General features: G+C 58.2%; 3 protein-coding genes across 3 annotated transcripts; 2 read left to right on the plus strand and 1 right to left on the minus strand.

The window, feature by feature from the left end:
* Positions 1-4199: 4199 nt before the first annotated feature.
* RPL5 (60S ribosomal protein uL18) lies at positions 4200-5165 on the plus strand (the record flags this gene model as incomplete). The annotated part of the gene is made up of 2 exons (XM_066781864.1): positions 4200-4240; positions 4295-5165. 2 exons carry the CDS (start codon positions 4200-4202, stop codon positions 5163-5165), a joined length of 912 nt encoding a protein of 303 aa, XP_066627676.1.
* Positions 5166-6061: 896 nt separating this feature from the next.
* On the plus strand, positions 6062-9964 carry MHP1 (Microtubules assembly and stabilization protein; the record flags this gene model as incomplete). Its single annotated transcript, XM_066781865.1, has 2 exons — positions 6062-6113; positions 6294-9964. The coding sequence occupies 2 exons, from the start codon at positions 6062-6064 to the stop codon at positions 9962-9964; spliced, it is 3723 nt and encodes a 1240-aa protein (XP_066627677.1).
* A 5714-nt stretch (positions 9965-15678) lies between these two features.
* On the minus strand, positions 15679-17231 carry FDH1_2 (formate dehydrogenase (NAD+); the record flags this gene model as incomplete). Its single annotated transcript, XM_066781866.1, has 6 exons — positions 15679-15896; positions 15960-16609; positions 16764-16899; positions 16958-17072; positions 17132-17146; positions 17208-17231. 6 exons carry the CDS (start codon positions 17229-17231, stop codon positions 15679-15681), a joined length of 1158 nt encoding a protein of 385 aa, XP_066627678.1.
* Positions 17232-17582: the final 351 nt, after the last annotated feature.

Consider the following 17582-nt stretch of genomic DNA (forward strand, 5'->3'; position numbering starts at 1 on the left):
CAGAAGGGGAATCGAGCAACTTTGCCTTTTCTCCCCTCATTGTACGAGGCAGCTCTGGATGTGATTTGTACGTGAAGGATGCTTCGTGCGGCCCCGTACGGGCGGGAGCCATCTGCGGCGATCCCCAAATGCAGCAAGTCGCCGCGAACTAGGCATCGCCAAGCCAGAGGAACGTGAACGCGAACTGGGACAAGGCTGAACTCTTGCATGTGCATCAGCCACCCGAGCGTCATCCCGCGCAACTACCTCGACCTGCTGGCAAATGGACAGGCCCCGCGCGGGAGATGGTGTCATGACAATTCTCCGCCGCGGGCTGCCCGGTGTTGCGAGGCGCGACGCATCCGGTTCCGTGGGCAGCTGCATGGATGCCGCGCGCCGGTAGAGGCGGCAGCAGGGCGAGATCTGCTTCGGCTAGGCGCACCTGCAGGGACCTGGTCTGCGGAGTACCTCCTCCCACAGCACGCCCGCCTGTTGACGACCGGCGCTCTGTCGCTGCGGTTCTGCGGCGTCCCGAGCGCCCGCGAGTGCGCTGACTTGCGGCCTTCAGTATCCTCGGCCGCCGCCCCAAAAATAAGCCAGGCCCGGCCCTCAAGGCGCAACCTCGCCGCTCTTTTCCTGTTTCGGCCAGGAAACCTGCTCAACTGCATGCGACGGCTCCCTTGGGCGCGCCGACTCTTCGCAACCCCACGCAGCACCTTGCTAACGCCGGCCGTTCTCGTGCTATCGCCAGGCCTCACGCTGCCGTCCTGCTCGCGACGCCGGGTGCCGCAGCTCGCCGCCCGCAGCCTGACCATCTGCGGCTCTGCGCACCGCCTATCAAGGTACACGCAACCGCACACACGTCGGCGAGACGCCCGCTCCGCAGCGGCTACCAGATGAAGCCGCGCCCGCTGACTTTCACGTCCCAGCCCACTGGCTCGCGTTCCCCGGCGAATCTGCCCGGCCTGCTCACGCCCGCTCGCCGCCGGATTGCCCATCCTTTGTGCTCCCCAGTCTCTCCACGAGCCCGGTAAGGCTTCAACTGCTTCGGCCAGCCTGTCGCAGACCAACAATCGGCGCTCCGTCAGGCGCCTCCTTTTGATGCCCGTGCGAGCCACGGTATGCACAAGCTTCTTAGTCTGTTCCCTTGGCACACAACGCCCAACTTACGAAACCCCTCTCGTGAAGTCTTGTGTCGCCGTCCCATCTGTGTCCTGACAGCATAATGCAGGGGTCCGCCAGCTCACACCACCATAGCCCGTTCCACGCTGTGCGTGCCGATGAATCGTTCCTGCCCCGCATACCAGCGAGCCTAAAGCCATGCCGTGGGTAACGATCAACGGCGAGCAAAAGAAGGTCGCTTGGTAAGTCCTTCGTCCCTGCGTGTGCTCTTGACGCCTGTTCCCCGTCGCACCTCTCAGCTGGCTGACTCCCGTTCTCTGCTACAGCGGACCCTGTATCCGCGGTCATCGCTCAACATCATGTAATCACAAGGACCGCTTGCTGCTCGAAGTCCGCAAGCCAGGCAGACCGTTGAGCAGCTGTCCACATGTGGGAGGGAACTGCAGCTGCGAGAGGCTCGTCATAAACTACACCATCCCCAGATGTACGTTAACCCTGGCGACTCCCGCTGGTTCGTTCAATGACCGTCCATGCCTAGCGTCCGATTGTGCCTGTCCAAGCAACGGTGAGGAACTGGCTCCTGTCGCAGAGGTTGTATCATCCACCATCGGCCCTCTCACCGGCCCTTCGAACCGCGTTCAGAAATCCAAACGAAAGTCTGTCAGCAACAGTCGAAATCCTGCGTCTCTCGAGAAGGCTATCAAGGCCGCGCAAGATGCCGAGCAGAAGCTAGAGATTGAGGCTCCGAAATCTTGCTGTGGCTCGAAAAAGCCACCCGCCACGACAGGGAGTAGCAACACTTCGCCAGCACCGACCACTGGGGGCAGTTCTCCAAGCAGCCATGATGATGGTCCTGCGTTTTCGGAGTCGGCTTGCTGCTCATCAAAAGCCACATCTGAACTCGACTCCAGGCCGCTCAACATACAGCTTGAATCGCGTAAGCAGAGCACCGGGTACGCTTCTGCGGCACAGGTTCAAGGCTGGGAACACATCACCGTGGACGGCAACTCTGGTCCAAAGACAATTGTTGAAGAACCACCTAGCACGAAGGGCGGCTGTTGTGGGGGTGGACGTACTGCTAAGAAAGAGGCTCCCATCAACCAGTCAAACCACGGGTTAAACCTGTCACCACAGGGCGATATTCATCAGCAGGCTCCGAGTCAAGCCGCCAGCGGCAGCTATTCACGTATGCAATCAACACAACAGCCATTCGGGCAAGGTCAGCAGTACCCGTTCTATGCTAGCCAACAACAGTTCAGCAATCCTATGCATAGCACTGCGATATCTCGCGCTCCCCCGAATGGCATGCATTACGCCACAAATGGTGCCTCGCAAGGCCAGCTTGCTTCGTACTATCCTTTTGCCATGGGCCCACAGCTCTCGGGTGGCTTTGAGACTAATATCCCCGATGTCATGCACAACTGCACCTGCGGCGATGCCTGTGCCTGTCTAGGATGTGCCGTCCACCCGCGTAATGAAACTACCCTGCGCCATTTACAAGAAGTGGCGAACTTCATGATCCAGGACCCATTCTACGCTAATCCCTCCTCACCTCTGTACGATGACGATAATATTCACTACCAGCCTGCATATCCGATTCCGGAGCATACAAACACTGCCACCCTGGATCGTCCATGGCAAGCTGGGAAAATAGTACAACCTTACCAACAACAACAACAACAACAACATTCATTCCAACATCCCGGAATTTCGTATCCGCAAGACACAAATGGGGGCTCGTTCTGGCCATCTAGCAACGGCCCAACAGTCCGATCTGTTCATGCTACGCCGACAACCGAAATTTCGAAGTTCACATTTCAAGATTCTCGGGACGGCCAAGGTGTTGTCCGGCCAGAAACCCACAGCATTCAGCCCAGGCAACTTGCCTACCAGCGCACGACTTCGTTTGACTCTTCGGTCCCTAACGCGAGTTTCGCTACCCCCGAACCTGCACCGTCAGCGGCTGCAGCCGAGACACCGACGCTGTCTCCCTCCTCCTTCTTCTGGCAACAAGTCGAGCTGCCCGGATGCGACGATGCGAGCGGAGCGTGCCGCTGCGGCGACGGTTGCCAGTGTGTTGGCTGTCTGACTCACGGCGGCCATGACGGTGTACCTCTAGCGCAAGCGAATGGTGATTATCGAAGCAGCTCAGGGTTCCAAACGCAGGCGGAGCAGACTCAGATGAGTTCTATAGATAGTACGCTTGACACAAAGTCGGGTGGATGAGTAGTTGGCTCAGTTTGGTCTGACTTGGTCTTCAATGCAACCACCCTAGCCAACACCACCAAGGTGAAGGTAGCGATACTCGGGAGCTTCCCGAATGCAATGACCAAAATTCGGGCTTAGGACATGTCGGTCCGCCATGTCAAGCAAGCTGATGTACGCTTCGCGGAGCATGGCCCATCGGTAATTCTACACGCCTGCTGCCGCGCACAGAAAGGTGTGAAGAATGCGACGTCGTGTTTTCAGCGCTCTCACAGGAAGAAGTACGAAAAGAATTAGGTGTTACAAGAGAGAGGGATGGCGTGGGTAAATGGTGATTGCAAACGATGGGTGCGCTGAGAGTATCCAGTTGCCGGCAGAGTGAGGTTAATACCGTGTAGAAATCTAGAGGCTGTTTTTGCAGTCTCGTCCAGTGAATTTTGACCATGAAAGCGCAACGCGCTACTCTGAGATTACTGCAGCTAAGTGCAGTCGTGGTGAATAACGAGTGTGCACAGACCTGGGCGTCGTCGCCAGGATGGTGCTGCTGCCTCTGTCGCCCACCACGATTCTTGGTGTTGAGGGCAGCTTCTGCAGGCTCGCTTAAATTTCGCACAGAAATTGAGCGCAACGCTGCCCTCTTCTCCACGAGCGACCACCGACGACCTCGACAACCCCACGGACCCAGCCTCGTAAGTCCAACCGTTACTCCTCCTCGCGATGCAACAAGCGTGCCTCAGCAACGGCTGAGGCGTTTTCCGTGGCCACTGCTGCGGTACGCCAACGCCCGCGCTCGATCAGACAGTCGGAAGAGAGTCTCGCAAGTTGCTTCGGAGGGTTTCTGAAGCGTCAATTGCTGACTCGGGGTTTTGTTTGCAGTGTGAGCGACTGTCAAGATGCCTTTCACCAAGCTCGTCAAGAACAACGCGTACTTCTCGTAAGTCACCTAGGAATGATGACCCGCGAGTGCACCCAGCTGACGGACCGGCAGCCGCTACCAGGTGAAGTACAAGCGTAGGAGGTCCGGAAAGACCGACTACTACGCTCGCAAGAAGCTCATCGCCCAGGCCAAGAACAAGTACAACGCTCCCAAGTACCGCCTGGTCGTTCGCTTCACGAACCGCGACATCATCTGCCAGATCGTCTCTTCGGAGCTCACTGGCGACAAGGTTCTCGTCGCTGCCTATTCGCACGAGCTCAAGCGCTATGGCATCACCCACGGTCTGACCAACTGGTCTGCTGCCTACGCCACTGGCCTTCTTGTCGCTCGCCGCGCCCTGAAGAAGCTCAACCTCGACGAGACCTTCAAGGGTGTTGAGGAGCCCGATGGAGAGTACACCCTCACCGAGGCCGCTGAGGGCGACGACGGCGATGAGCGCCGCCCTTTCAAGGTCTTCCTTGACGTCGGCCTCGTCCGCACCTCGACCGGTAACCGTGTTTTCGGTGCCATGAAGGGTGCCTCCGACGGCGGTCTCTACGTCCCCCACTCCGAGAACCGCTTCCCCGGCTACGACATCGAGTCCAAGGAGCTTGACGCTGAGACGCTCCGCAAGTACATTTACGGCGGACACGTTGCCGAGTACATGGAGACTCTTGCCGACGATGATGAGGAGCGCTACAAGTCCCAGTTCTCCGGCTACATCGATGAGGACGTCGAGGCCGACGGTCTTGAGGAGCTCTACGAGGAGGCCTTCAAGCAGATCCGCGCTGACCCCGTCAAGGCCGACCCCGAGGCCAAGGCCAAGAAGTCCAAGGACGAGTACAAGCAGGAGTCGCTCAAGTACAAGCAGCACAAGCTCACCAAGGCGGAGAAGGAGGAGCGCGTCAAGGCCAAGATTGCTCAGCTCAAGGAGGAGTTGTAAGCGGGGCCACCAAAAGCTATGGGTTCATGGGTTCGGCGTATAGCTGGATAGGGATTTGTCGGTACTACGCTCGGTGCAGCATACAGTCCCTAAGGGGAGCGTGGATGGCAGTTTCATGAATTCAAGACATCATGCGTCCACACACAGATCAGATACCCGTCTTTGAAATGCATTTTGACTCGATCCATGGTGCTTGCGGTGGCGTTGGTGAGGGGCGAGCCAGCCGCGCTGGCCAGACTCCCCACGAATGAATGCCAAGAACAAGGTGCATGTCACGCGGGCGCTGCATGAGGCGCCTAGGTACTCACATTGCGGACTTGCCCATGGCCATCTTGTCGAGTGTGAGTCTATGGCGCTGGCGAAGGCACTGGAAGCGCGCGTGTTTGCGGACGGTGGTTGTTCTAGGAGTAACAGGGCGGCCGAGATTGTCAGCTGAGGGCCGTGTGAGCGAAGACCCTTAGTAGGTCGCAGTGCGATGACGCACGGCGAGCCCGCAGCATCCCTTCGGGGCCGGGACCAATCCTGTCGCACATCCATAATTGCCATGGGCCTCGCCTCCGCCTGATGAACCAGAACATCGATACATTCGCCCGAGTGCGTCCCTCAGCCGACATCGCCGTCTCCCGCCCCCCGCTGTAGTCGATATTGGCACGAACCGCGATGGCGCGCTACGTCTTATAGCACGGAACACACTCGATCGCGTAGTGGGCCTGCTTACGCCGGCGCTCTGCTATTGTCCTCCGCCCTCGCGCCCTATTCGCCTCTCCGCCGTGCGCCTCGAGTCCTGCGATCGCCGTCCCCATACCCGACACAATTGCCGCTGCGGCGCGCCTGGCGCTGAGCCTGCGAAGCACACCGACTAAAATCCGATTCACCACCGCCGGACCAACAGAGACATGGAGGGAATTCACGGAGTAGACGTCAGCTGGTTGCACCACTCGAACAAAGGTGAGCGGCGGCCCTTAGCCCTGCGATACGCGTGCTTCGCGACCGCGAGCGTGGCGGTCGCAGACGGGCAAATGGTCGAGAGAGCACGTCACAGAGCCTGTAGCTGACGCACTCAAGATAACCAACAACGAGCACATCCGCCCACGGCTCCGGCCGCCGCGCGAGACTCTGCGCTCCCAGTCTCCAACGGCTCGCAAGCCGCGCCCGCCGTCGCTCCGCCCGCGCCTTCGCACCGCACCGAATCTCCAAGACCGCAAGAGCCTTCCAATGGCGCTCACGACGTGAAGGAGCAGGAAGAGGACCACTCAGCCGCCCCGGCGCAACTGGAGGGGAACAATGCCACGAGCCAGCCGAAGCCGATACAAAAGCGCCCGTCGCTGCTGGGCCGCAGCACTTCCGACAAGTCCGGCACGACCCCACCCGATTCGCGGTCCCCGTCAAGGAGGGGCTCGTGGGTGACGAGCTTGACGTCCAAGTTTTCCTCGTCGCAGCAGGCCGTCAATGCTACCAACGGCAACATTGCGCAGAGTGGCAAGCCGCAGGCCAACGGTGGTGGTGGTGGCGGCGGCGGCGGCGGCCTACCGCTTATCAACCCGTACTCGCCAGGCCTCGGCACCCCCACCCCTCCCACCAATGGCCAGCAACAACATCAACATGGCGAGGATATGGAGCCGTACGTACCACAACCGCCCGAGACGTCGCGGGTGTCATTCTTGTCGAATGCCCTGAGACGGCTCTCTTCAGGATCGCAGGCGCCGCCACCGAGCAAGGTCACGGGCAACGGAGGCGTGTGCCCTCGACGCGTCATGAACATCGATCACAATCGCGAGAGGTGTCTTGTGCCCGAGTTGGACAGCTCGAAGCTCCGGAGGGTTGCTTTTTGCGTCGACGTCGAGATTGCCGGCGCACCACGATACAGAGAGAACGGCGATTCCCCAGAGCGGAAGAAGCAGACGACGAAGGACAAGAAGATGAAGGAGCGAGGTGAGGGCGAGGCCTTGAAAAACCCAGATGCCGTTGCGTGCCAGAAAGAGAAGGATGGCGTGGTTCAGGTCAGCAACGAAGAGGTGGGGAATGACGAAGCGCCCAACCCGGAGGGAACAGTTCTGGAAGGGGAAGAAAGGAGGGGAGAGTCCAGCAACAAGAAGAAGGAAAAGAAGAAAAGGTCCGAGGCGGAGCGGAAGGAGCGGAAGGAGAAGAAACGGCGAAAGGCGGAAGAGAACGGGTCCGTTCCTATGGAGCTTACGCGGGATGACGATGGGGGAAGCTCAACGCCACAATCAGCGGACACCAAGCCGTCGAAGCCTCAGGATCGTCCGACGACGGACCCGTTGAGAATATATCGGAGATGCTGCCAGTTGAGAGAAACGCCGATTTTGAAGCGGATCAGCGAGCAACTCCAGGAGGCAGCGAGAGGTCCGGTCGAGACTCCCGGGGTCGTTTCCTGCCTGAACCTTACGGGCTCAAGACTGACACTGGCGGATATGAATACTCTTGGCGACTGGCTTGCGGTAGTTCCCATCAAGAAGCTGCTCCTGGAAGACGCGGAACTCACGGATGAGGGATTGCGCGTCATTCTTGCGGGGCTGCTGGCCGCCAAACCCCCGGACTACAACGGACGCTCATCCACGTCGATGAAGACGGATTCAACCAAGAGCTTTCAGGAGAGCACGGGTGTGGTGGAGAAACTGAGCCTCAAGAACAACCCGAAAATCACACGGGAAGGGTGGAAGCACATCAGTTTGTTCATCTACATGTGTCGATCGCTCAAGGCACTGGACGTCTCTCACATTCCTTTTCCGCAGCCGCGCGCACCGCCAAAGGCCCATCCGTCGGAGCAGAAGAAGCAGATAAAAGTGCCTGTCGATGACATTGCCGAGATTCTGAACAAGTCCGTGTCCGAACGGCTTGGCGGCGCACACCTCGAAGAATTGCTCATGACGGAATGCGCACTGAATTCTCAGAACATCCGCAAGATCATTGACGGCGTCATCGTCAGCGGTATCCAGAGGCTGGGGCTCTCCAACAACTCGATCGATGCGGAGGGTATAGAGCACGTCGTACGCTATCTCCGTTCCGGCGTCTGCCACGGACTAGACCTTGGCGGAAACGACTTGCGCAACCGGATGGAACAGCTTTGCGAGGGTCTGCATGACAGGTGTCCCCTGTGGGCATTGAGCCTGGCCGACTGCAACCTGGGTCCAGGTTCGATAAGGCTACTCTTGCCGAAACTGGTGCAGCTGCAGAACTTCCGGTTCGTCGACCTGTCGCACAACCGCGAGCTGTTCGCAACTGAGCCCAGCGCGTTGGCTACCCTGCGAAAGTACCTCCCCCAGCTTCGCTTCCTGAAGCGGATCCATTTGGAGGATGTGTCGATGACGCCTGCTCAAGCCATCGGGCTGGCCGAGGTGCTTCCGGAATGCCCTCTGCTGGCTCATCTCACCATTCTAGAGAACCCAGAGCTTTCCGCATTGGCATCCGCATCGGACGAAGCGTCGCAAGAAGAGGCCTGCGCACTCTACGCATCTTTGATGGTTGCCGTCAGGGTTTCGGATTCGATAATATGCGTCGATATCGATGTGCCCAGCCAGGACTCCAGCGAAGTCGTCAAAGCTCTTGCGAAGCAGGTAGTCGCTTACTGCCTGCGAAATATGGAGCGTGCGACCGCCCAAGAGACTGCTACTCTGGCCGAGAGCGCGCCTGGCGCCGCATCCAGCGGGGCTGAGACTGTCGAGATTCCCGAAGTGCTCCTTCATCTGGTGGGGCATGGCGAAGACTCTGATGGTACAGACGAGGATTCCGCCGCGCCGGACGAGGACTACATTGTTGGAGGCACTGGCTTGGTCAAGGCACTCAACTACTGTCTGCTTGAAAAGGCGTCCGACAACCTCAGACGGAAGAGCATGCCCGGAAGCCGTCCAGGCAGTGGTGCCGCCACTCCCCGCAGCTCGAGCAGGCTCGGCAACCGCGAACAGCGCTCGGCAAAGGCGAAGAGCATGTCAAAGGATCTGCTGCACAGCGCACGCAAGATCAGGGCACGTCTCCAGCCCGCCCTGGCCAGGGAGGCGCGTGCCGGCGACGAGATGGCCTACAAGCGACTGCTGTTCCTCGACAACACTCTCCAGGGCATCATCCAGCGCTTCGAAGACGAGTACCCCGAGTGCCGCGTCCATCACCACCGCCCGCCCACCGCCTCCGAGATCTCGGCCGCCCTGGCCAACTCGATCGGCTCGCTCTCCTCGGACCGCGACACTACTGCGGCCAACAACAAGAACGACACCACCGCCGCGTCGTCAACCCCGTCGAAGAGCGACTACACGGCGCACAACACCGGCTTCGTGGCCGTCGGCGACAGCGGCTCCGACGACGAGCCCGAGCACGACCTGCCCCCGCTAGGCCTGCGCTCGCGCCACAACTCGGACGTCTCGCTGGCCAGCCGCGCGCAAACGCTGGAGGAGGGCCGCATCCACCGGCTGGGGCAGTCGGTGCGGCGGGAGATCCTGAAGCCGCAGCTGCACGACTTTTTGCACCAGACGACGGGCGAGGACGGCGAGGCGGACCGCGAGCCGGCGCACCTGCGCATGCTGCGCGACCAGCTGTCGCAGCTCAGCGGCGGCGAGCTGAGGAACATGGTCGTGCGCGACGGCTGGGAGGAGACGGTCCGCAAGATTGGGGCCAACGCCGAGGAGCTGCGCGTGCTGGCGCGCGAGCGGCCGGAGGAGTTTGAGCAGTGGAAGGACGCGCAGATCGCGGCGCAGGTCAACGCAGGCATGGATGTGCCCGAGAGGTTGAGGAGGGAGAGCAAGGCCCAGCCGGACGGGGATGGGGAGAGTGCTATCACTGACGATTAAGTACTTTCTCTCTCTCTCTCTCTCTCGGTGGGACAGGGCGGGGTCGGGTCGGGTCGGATGAAGGGAATTTGGTTTGGGGTGAGGCATTTTTTGGGTTTCTTCCGAGGTCGAGGAGAGAGAGATTTTGCACGCATGACGGAACGCCGAAGGGGTGTGGTTGAGCTGGGATTTGTGTTACGCATGAATGGATCGATGGGAAGGGGAAATTTGGACCAATGAAGATGAGAAAGAGTGGCCGGGACGACAATCTTTTCTTCATGTTCTTCTTCTTCACCTGTCATGTCGTTTCTTGTCAAACATTTTTTTGCGGTGCGGGAGGAAAAGCTTGCGAGCGGCTTTGTTTGTTGTTGCTTCTTGCTCTTGCCTTTACCGTCTTCGCACGCCTGTTGTTGCTACTTTTGTCGGCTTGTTGCTGTTGATCTGCTTTCCTGTTTCTAGTACCCCCGCCGGCCCCTGGGCTTCAGGGAAACACGTCCTCTTTTTCTTTCGTAGGAGTAAGAGCGTGGTAGAGAGTGAAGATAAGGAGTTCGAAAGCGTGGTGCTTGGAGGTGTTCTTCTTGGTTGCTTTTTTAAGCAACGTGGGTCACTGGGAACGGTGTTCAAAATAACGGTCGCTACAGTCCATAGCCGCCTGCTTGTCTTGATATCAATGCTATCGTCATGAATGCGCGCGCTCGAGTGAGCAGCAGCTCAATTCAGTTTCCTTGCTTTCTTGCGTGGGGCGTTTGTATTTCGCATCCAGAGTTCACGATGTTACGAACAGTGTGCACTGGCAGTCGTTCAATTGTAACCATGTACAACTGGCCGCTTGACGGCACCTCACCTTGCTTCATAGGTACAATGCTTCACTTCATTTGATTTTCGGAATCTAGAAAGTGATACCACTAGTTCGTTGTAGAGACGCGTTCGCTCCCAAACAACCGCTCCTCCAACCGCTCCTCGCCCATACCGTCCCGTCTCCTACCATTCTCTTCCCCTTGCCTTCATTCTCCTTGGGGTAGAGCATCAACGGGACTCACGACCAGTACCGTGAGGAAATGGATAGCATCATGGCTGAGATGGATGCTAAGATCCGTGATCCTGAGCAGGGTGCGGAGGAGATGTCCGCGGCGCTCGCGATTACCAACACCGAACTGGCCATGAGGAGAACGTGGCTCGATTCAACGAACAAATGTGCGGAGGAGATATCCACAGAGGGCTGGTACTGGTGACCATTCCCGGGGTCTGGGACCCACCAGCCCTTGGCCTTCGGATCATCGGCATCGTAGGTACACCAACGCCCTGCACTCTTTTAATGTGAGTTTTCTGAACCCTCTTGCATAGGCAGTTGAAGTCAACATTGCCTGGTGGCAATACCAATTGTCCGAGTTCGACCTTAAGGTGTTGCATGTCCCGGGCAAAGTGCTGCAAGTCGCGGACGGGCTATCAAGACTCCAAGGATTCAAAGGATGGAACCCGCCCACGGATGACTTGGACTTGCAAGCATTTGCAGCAGAGATGGTTCATCTACTAGATCCATCGGAGTCTTACCCTCAAAGTATGCAAACTACGTTGGATATCTGGGAAGAGTGGACACTTGACCCGTGGTATTCCGAAGTAACACACTACCTGTTGACAACACATGTCCCGGACCAGGATGACTGCTCGAGATGGTCGAAGAGTAATTTACGCCGGATCTAGCGCAAAGCCTGCCGTTACAAGCTACTGTTTACCAGCCGACCGGTGCTGGCTTAATCGCCGGACGGATCACCGTTTCAGACACCACTGAGACGGAGTCCGAGCCCAGACGGGAGAGCTCACCGGAACTGCCCCCAAGCCCGCTGGCAATGCGACGGAGCAAGAGGATGATGACCGGGGCCCTGTCGAGCCCCAAAACGCTGAGGGCTAACCCATCCTCCTTCCTGACGCCGAAACGCACAGCAGTCTCCGCCACATCATCGCCACAGGACCAAAGGGATCATCGGATCCCCAGGTTCGCACTCCAGGTCATGGCCCAAATGGGCAAGGCGTACGAAGGGAACATCACGACCATGGGAAGGCCCGCCAGGGAGGCACTGAGCAACGCCAACGCGTCCGCAGTGGCGCTGATCGCAATCGCAACCGCCCCCTGCAGGGCAAGCACAGCAAAGCAGCCAACCGCCGCACTCGGCCCAAGTCCAGGTACCGGATAGCCAGGACACCAACAAGGGAAAGGAATCCGGAGCAGAGAAAAGAGAAGCCACGGGAAAGCCGAATGACGACCCGAGCTCGAGCGGAAGCTCCGGTTATGAGCACGAGAGGAAGGATAAGAATCGGCGTACCTCTCGTCATGGAGGCGGCAGCTCTTCCGAAGATGATCTGGAAGCGTTGTTAGCGGAGATTCTTCGCAAGAAAGGAAAGAAGAGCGCCAAGAAGCAGGAACGGAGTTCGACACGCAGCTACTCGGACTCTGAAGAGAGCGGTCAAGGACAACGCTTTCGCCCAGAAGACGTGGGTTACTTTGATCTAGGTAGGATCGTGTTCCGTAGGGACACGATCCCTAGACATCATCATACCATGAGATTTTCACATCGCAGTTCATCAGCCGTGATAGTGGCAGATGGTAGCTGAAATAAGGAGTCGGATAACAGCGTCAGCCGCTGTGTTCACGAAGCCGATCTTCCAAATGTGTTGCACAACATTCACGATGTCCATGGTCATTTTGCGGAGGACCTCACTGTCAAGGCTGCTATGACATCTGGACGCAGATGCGAGTTTCCAGGCCGTACAAACACATCCAGACACCGGATTCGACTGCCCACGGAAATATCTGGGATGGATGTGGTTGAAGCGCTCGTTTCTTCCGCAGCCCGCTGTTCCAACCACCCGGAAAAGCAAATCGTCTTGTTAATATTGCCGGCCGCGTGCGATGAAGAAGCATCGCGGCCGGCAATAGTAGCAAACGCTTGTTCCAACAGTAAGCAGCCATCGCTGATGCGCACAGCATGGGAACAAGATACACATTTCCGAAGTCGGGGGCCGTCAATTTCACCAAGTCCTTGCGTCGGGTAAGGAATGACTATAGGAGTCAAGAAAAATAGGTGTCATAATTTGTCGTGACTAAACCAGAAAGGGAAGGCCGCTACCTTCTCCATCAACCAAACGACCCTCCAGCCAACGCCACCCCATCAATGCCGCACCGACCCGCTCAGTCTTCCACATGTCGGCTGCGCCTGGGTTTCGCCCGCTTCCAACGACCTCGCCGTCTTCGCTGTGCGTGGCAGGCGCAGCTGAGGGTGTCGAACTGTCTGCGTGTGACCTGGACGCAGAGGGGCGTCGGCGATGGCGACAACTGAGACTGAAGATGAGTGGATCCACGGAAAAGCTGGGCTGCATATGAATGGAAGCGTGGCCTTTTCACGCTGACGGCACGTACGAGTGCGGCGGTTTCTTTGCGACTGAAGGGCACGCTGATGTTTGGTTCCTTTCGGCGGCAGATGAATGGGAAGTGAAGAGAGGAAGGTCTGTCTTTGAAGTCGCTCCAGCTGACGCACGAATGATGTAGACTTCCGATGTTATCGAAAGCTGGCCCAAGAACTCCGAGGTATGGAACATTTCAGCAATGAGCCAAGGTTGGTTGACGTGGACAGCCAGTGTCGTAATCGGAGGGGCAGAGAAAAAAGTGATATAGACGGGGTCTTTCCCCAGTTGAGCGCCAATCATTATTCGAGACAGAGCCTGCCGGTGGAAGATGAGGCTGTTTGCTGAGAGCAGCGCACAGATGTAAGAGTTTAAAGCCCCGTTAGCTTTCCCGTGAGCTCTTTGACGTGCGGGTGGTCATTGCCGAGACAGTAGGTGCGGACGCGCAACTCTTCCCCCAGGTACTGGCGAATTTCAGTTGCGGCAAAGGCGGCTCGGTAGCTGCCAAATATCAGCACAGCAGTTCCTCCAACATGCAGCAAAGAAGGCAAAGCAAGAGATTTACTCACAAGTTTGCCAGATGCGAACCGATCAAGTCAGCCTGCTCATGCAGCTTCACGCCCTCCTCCACCATCTCCATAGCTCTCTCTTCCTCAATCTTACCGCTCGGGCCTGCCAACTCCCCCTTCAATTTCCTGATCCTCCACCTCAAGTCATCCAGCATCACCTCATCTCCAGAGCAGGCCGAACAGTCGCAGTCGAACCCATATAATTTCTTCAACGATTCCCTCCTCTTCCTCCCCGCCCTGGTCGTATCGGTGTAAGCAACCGTCACCTCCTCCCCCTCCTCCACGTCCTTGATTGTCTGCACGGTAATCGCGCTCACGGCGTCGTTCCACGCAAACATGGCATTGGGCACGCACGAGTGATTGAACCGCGCAGCTCTGGGCGCAATGACGCCAGCCCACCCAGCCGCGCTTTCGTCCTTGTTAATGCCAAAGCAATTCGTCGTCCAAGCCGCCATGAGATGCGCTCGCTCCTCGACAGACAAGGAGGAGGAAGAGGAGGAGGGGGCAGCGTCAGTGGCAGCGGAAGCTTCCGTCCCAAAAGTCATCGTCGTCGCCGTCGTCGTCGTCGTCGTCGTCACAAAATCACCAGCACCGCTGCCCCAAGCCGACGCCTCTGCCACCGCCACCGCCGCCTCGATCTTGAAGAACTCGATCCACTCCTTCACCGCCTCCGGGTGCGCGGCCAGGGCGGCGACGCGGCGGCGCCCGTCGTCGGATAGCGCGGCGTACGCGCCGACCAGGCTGTGCGCGAATAGCTCGACGTTGAGCGTCTGGCCGAGGGTGGCAGCGAGCAGCGGCTCCTCGGTCACGAGACGCGTGCCGCGCGCAATCTTGGCCGTGGCCAGGGTGCCGATGCCGCGGCCGGGTAGGGGGGCGAGGAGGAGGGAGGGGTGGGTTGTTGTTTTGGGGTTGGGAAGAGCGGTCATGGTTGTTGCTGCTGCTGCTGCTGCTGTTGTTGTTGCTGTTGTTGCTCGGATGGGGCTGGCGAGTTTGACAGTGATGGATGTGGGGGTTCCATGGAATATTTCAGGTGGAAGATCTTGTTTTGGAGGGCGGAGAGCGACGGCCAAATGCGAAAAATATTGGAAAGAGAAGAGGTCAGATGATTTTTGTTTGCCATGTTCTTCGTGCTCGCCGCATTCGAACCAGACAGGGACGCGATTGCTTTTTCTTCGCTTCCCTGCTGCCAAGCGCATGGGTACGCGAGGAAGAAGCAGCAACTGCAAAGCTGCCAAATAAGGGAGTGTCTTTGTATCTGCACACATCCGTTAGCACTTCCATGCTTGGTCCCCTTGAGCTGACTAACCGAGTTGAAAGAGCCGGCAGGCAATGTCGAAATATAATTATAATGATATGGCGAAGAGCGTGAAGCTGCGATGCCTTTCCAGTCTCTTGCGGCTATGTTCAATGGGGAGTTGAAGCTCCCGTCCCGATGAGATGGCATGAGATGCGGCAGCCTCTCCATCGGGACGGAAGCTTCAACTCCCCACACCAGCGCGCGACTCATAAGCACGGCACACGATACTTTTGGCATGAAGCTCCTCTCGGTTTAATGTCATATTTACGGACTGTTGGCAATACACACCTACAAGCCATTTTTGTAACACCTTGCCACCAGACCGTTATCGCCAAAGACGTGATGAAAACGTAACCATAGATCATTTGCACATCACCATGCCCCACCTCAAGCGAACTCCTTCTAACCGCATGTCAACCGTGGGTAATCCAACCGACAAGAAACGCTTTAACTTTTTTGGGTTTGTTTGTTTACTCGCGCATGTTGACGACGCAGCGGATGCAGTCGCCTGCCTTCATGTCGGAGAAAGCCTGGTTGATGCCGGTCAAGGGCTGGCGGTGGGTGATGAACTCGTCGACCTTGAGCTTGCCATCGATGTAGTCCTGAACGAGGTCGGGAAGCTGAGTGCGGCCCTTGACACCACCAAAGGCGCAACCCTTCCACACACGGCCGGTGACGAGCTGGAACGCTGTTGAATAGACGTGTAAGTAATCGATCGGAGATCAAGAGTTCAAAAGCTGGGGAAACTTACGCCTAGTCGAGATCTCCTGGCCAGCAGCAGCGACACCAATGATGATGCTCTCACCCCAACCCTTGTGGCAGGCCTCGAGAGCGCTCCTCATGACGTGGACGTTGCCAGTGCAGTCGAAGGTGTAGTCGCAGCCACCATCAGTCATGTCGATCAGCTTCTCCTGGATGCTCTTGCCCTCGGGCAGCTTGAGAGGGTTAACGAAGTCGGTGGCACCGAACTTCTTCGCCCACTCCTCCTTGCTGTCGTTGACATCGACGACGATGATCTTGCTGGCACCGTTCTTCACAGCACCCTGGATGACGGAGAGACCAACGCAGCCGGCACCGAAGACGGCAATGTTAGAGCCCTTCTCAACACCGTTCTTGCCGGCAGTGATGACGGCAGCGCCGTAGCCGGTGGTAATACCGCAGCCAAGCAGGCAGGTGCGGTCCATGGGAGCATCCTGCTTGATGGGCACGACGGAGATGTCGGCGACAACGGTGTACTGCGAGAAGGTCGAGGTACCCATGAAGTGGAGCAGGTCCTTGCCCTTGCACTTGAAGCGCGAAGTGCCGTCAGGCATGACGCCCTTGCCCTGGGTGGCACGGATCTTGCCGCAGAGGTTGGTCTTTCCACTCGTACAGAACTTGCATTCACGGCATTCGGGAGTGCTGTGGGCGGGCCGCGGTCAGCATTAATTTTTCCGAATGCGGACACCGCAAGCTTGGCCAGGCCGAATTGGCCGAGATATCGGCCAGCTAAAGTGGAGAGCTTCGGGAGCCCAAGCTCCCAGCGGCCAGCTCGAGGAAAATTTCCGCGACTTACTAAAGTGCAACGACGTGGTCGCCGGGCTTTACGGAGGTAACGCCCTCGCCGATCGACTCGACGATGCCGGCGCCCTCGTGTCCCAGGACGATGGGGAAGGCACCCTCGGGATCCTTGCCGGAGAGGGTGTAGGCATCTGGACGTCGTTCTCAGCAATGGCTTCCGCAGCTTCCCGGAGCTTCCGTGATGCTCACCTGTGTGGCAGACACCGGTGTAGTAGACCTGGATGCGGACCTCGTGGGCCCTGGGCGGGAGGACCTCGACGTCCTCAACGCTGAGCTCCTTGCCGGCTTCCCAGGCAACGGCGGCCTGCAGATTGTGTTAATGGGTCGATTGCGTCATTGGCTCCGAGCACTCTGGTTGCGCACCTTGCAGGTAATGGTCTGCGCGACTAGTGTTAGCTGGCAAGTCGTGTACAGCAGAGTCCAGGCGGCGGCGACGCACCTTTCCAACAGTGTCGGCAGACATGGCGGCTGGTGGTTGTGTTGTCGTCGGCGGGGTGGTGTTGGTCGCGAGCTGCGGGGTATCTTTGGGAAGATTGAGGACGCGGTGAGGAGGAAGAGAGGGAGAAAGAAGATGGGTTCAAGGCACGGTGACGGCGGGAGGAGGCGGATCTATTTTATGTGCCCTCGTCCGAAAGCAAGAGCCATGTGGGGGACTGCGAGAGGGCGCCTGTGCCGGCAGCATGCCTCCTGGGCCCAATGAGCGTGCCGCCATTGACCGGCTTCCCATCCGACTGCGATAACTGCCAAAGCTTCCCCTCACAGCTGGGCGCCATCCTTGCGCGGCGGGGCGTGGTTCTCGGCACGCTTTCTGACG

Source organism: Diplodia seriata (assembly GCF_021436955.1).
Source record: "Diplodia seriata strain FDS-637 chromosome Unknown scaffold_13, whole genome shotgun sequence".
NCBI classification, from domain to species: domain Eukaryota; kingdom Fungi; phylum Ascomycota; class Dothideomycetes; order Botryosphaeriales; family Botryosphaeriaceae; genus Diplodia; species Diplodia seriata.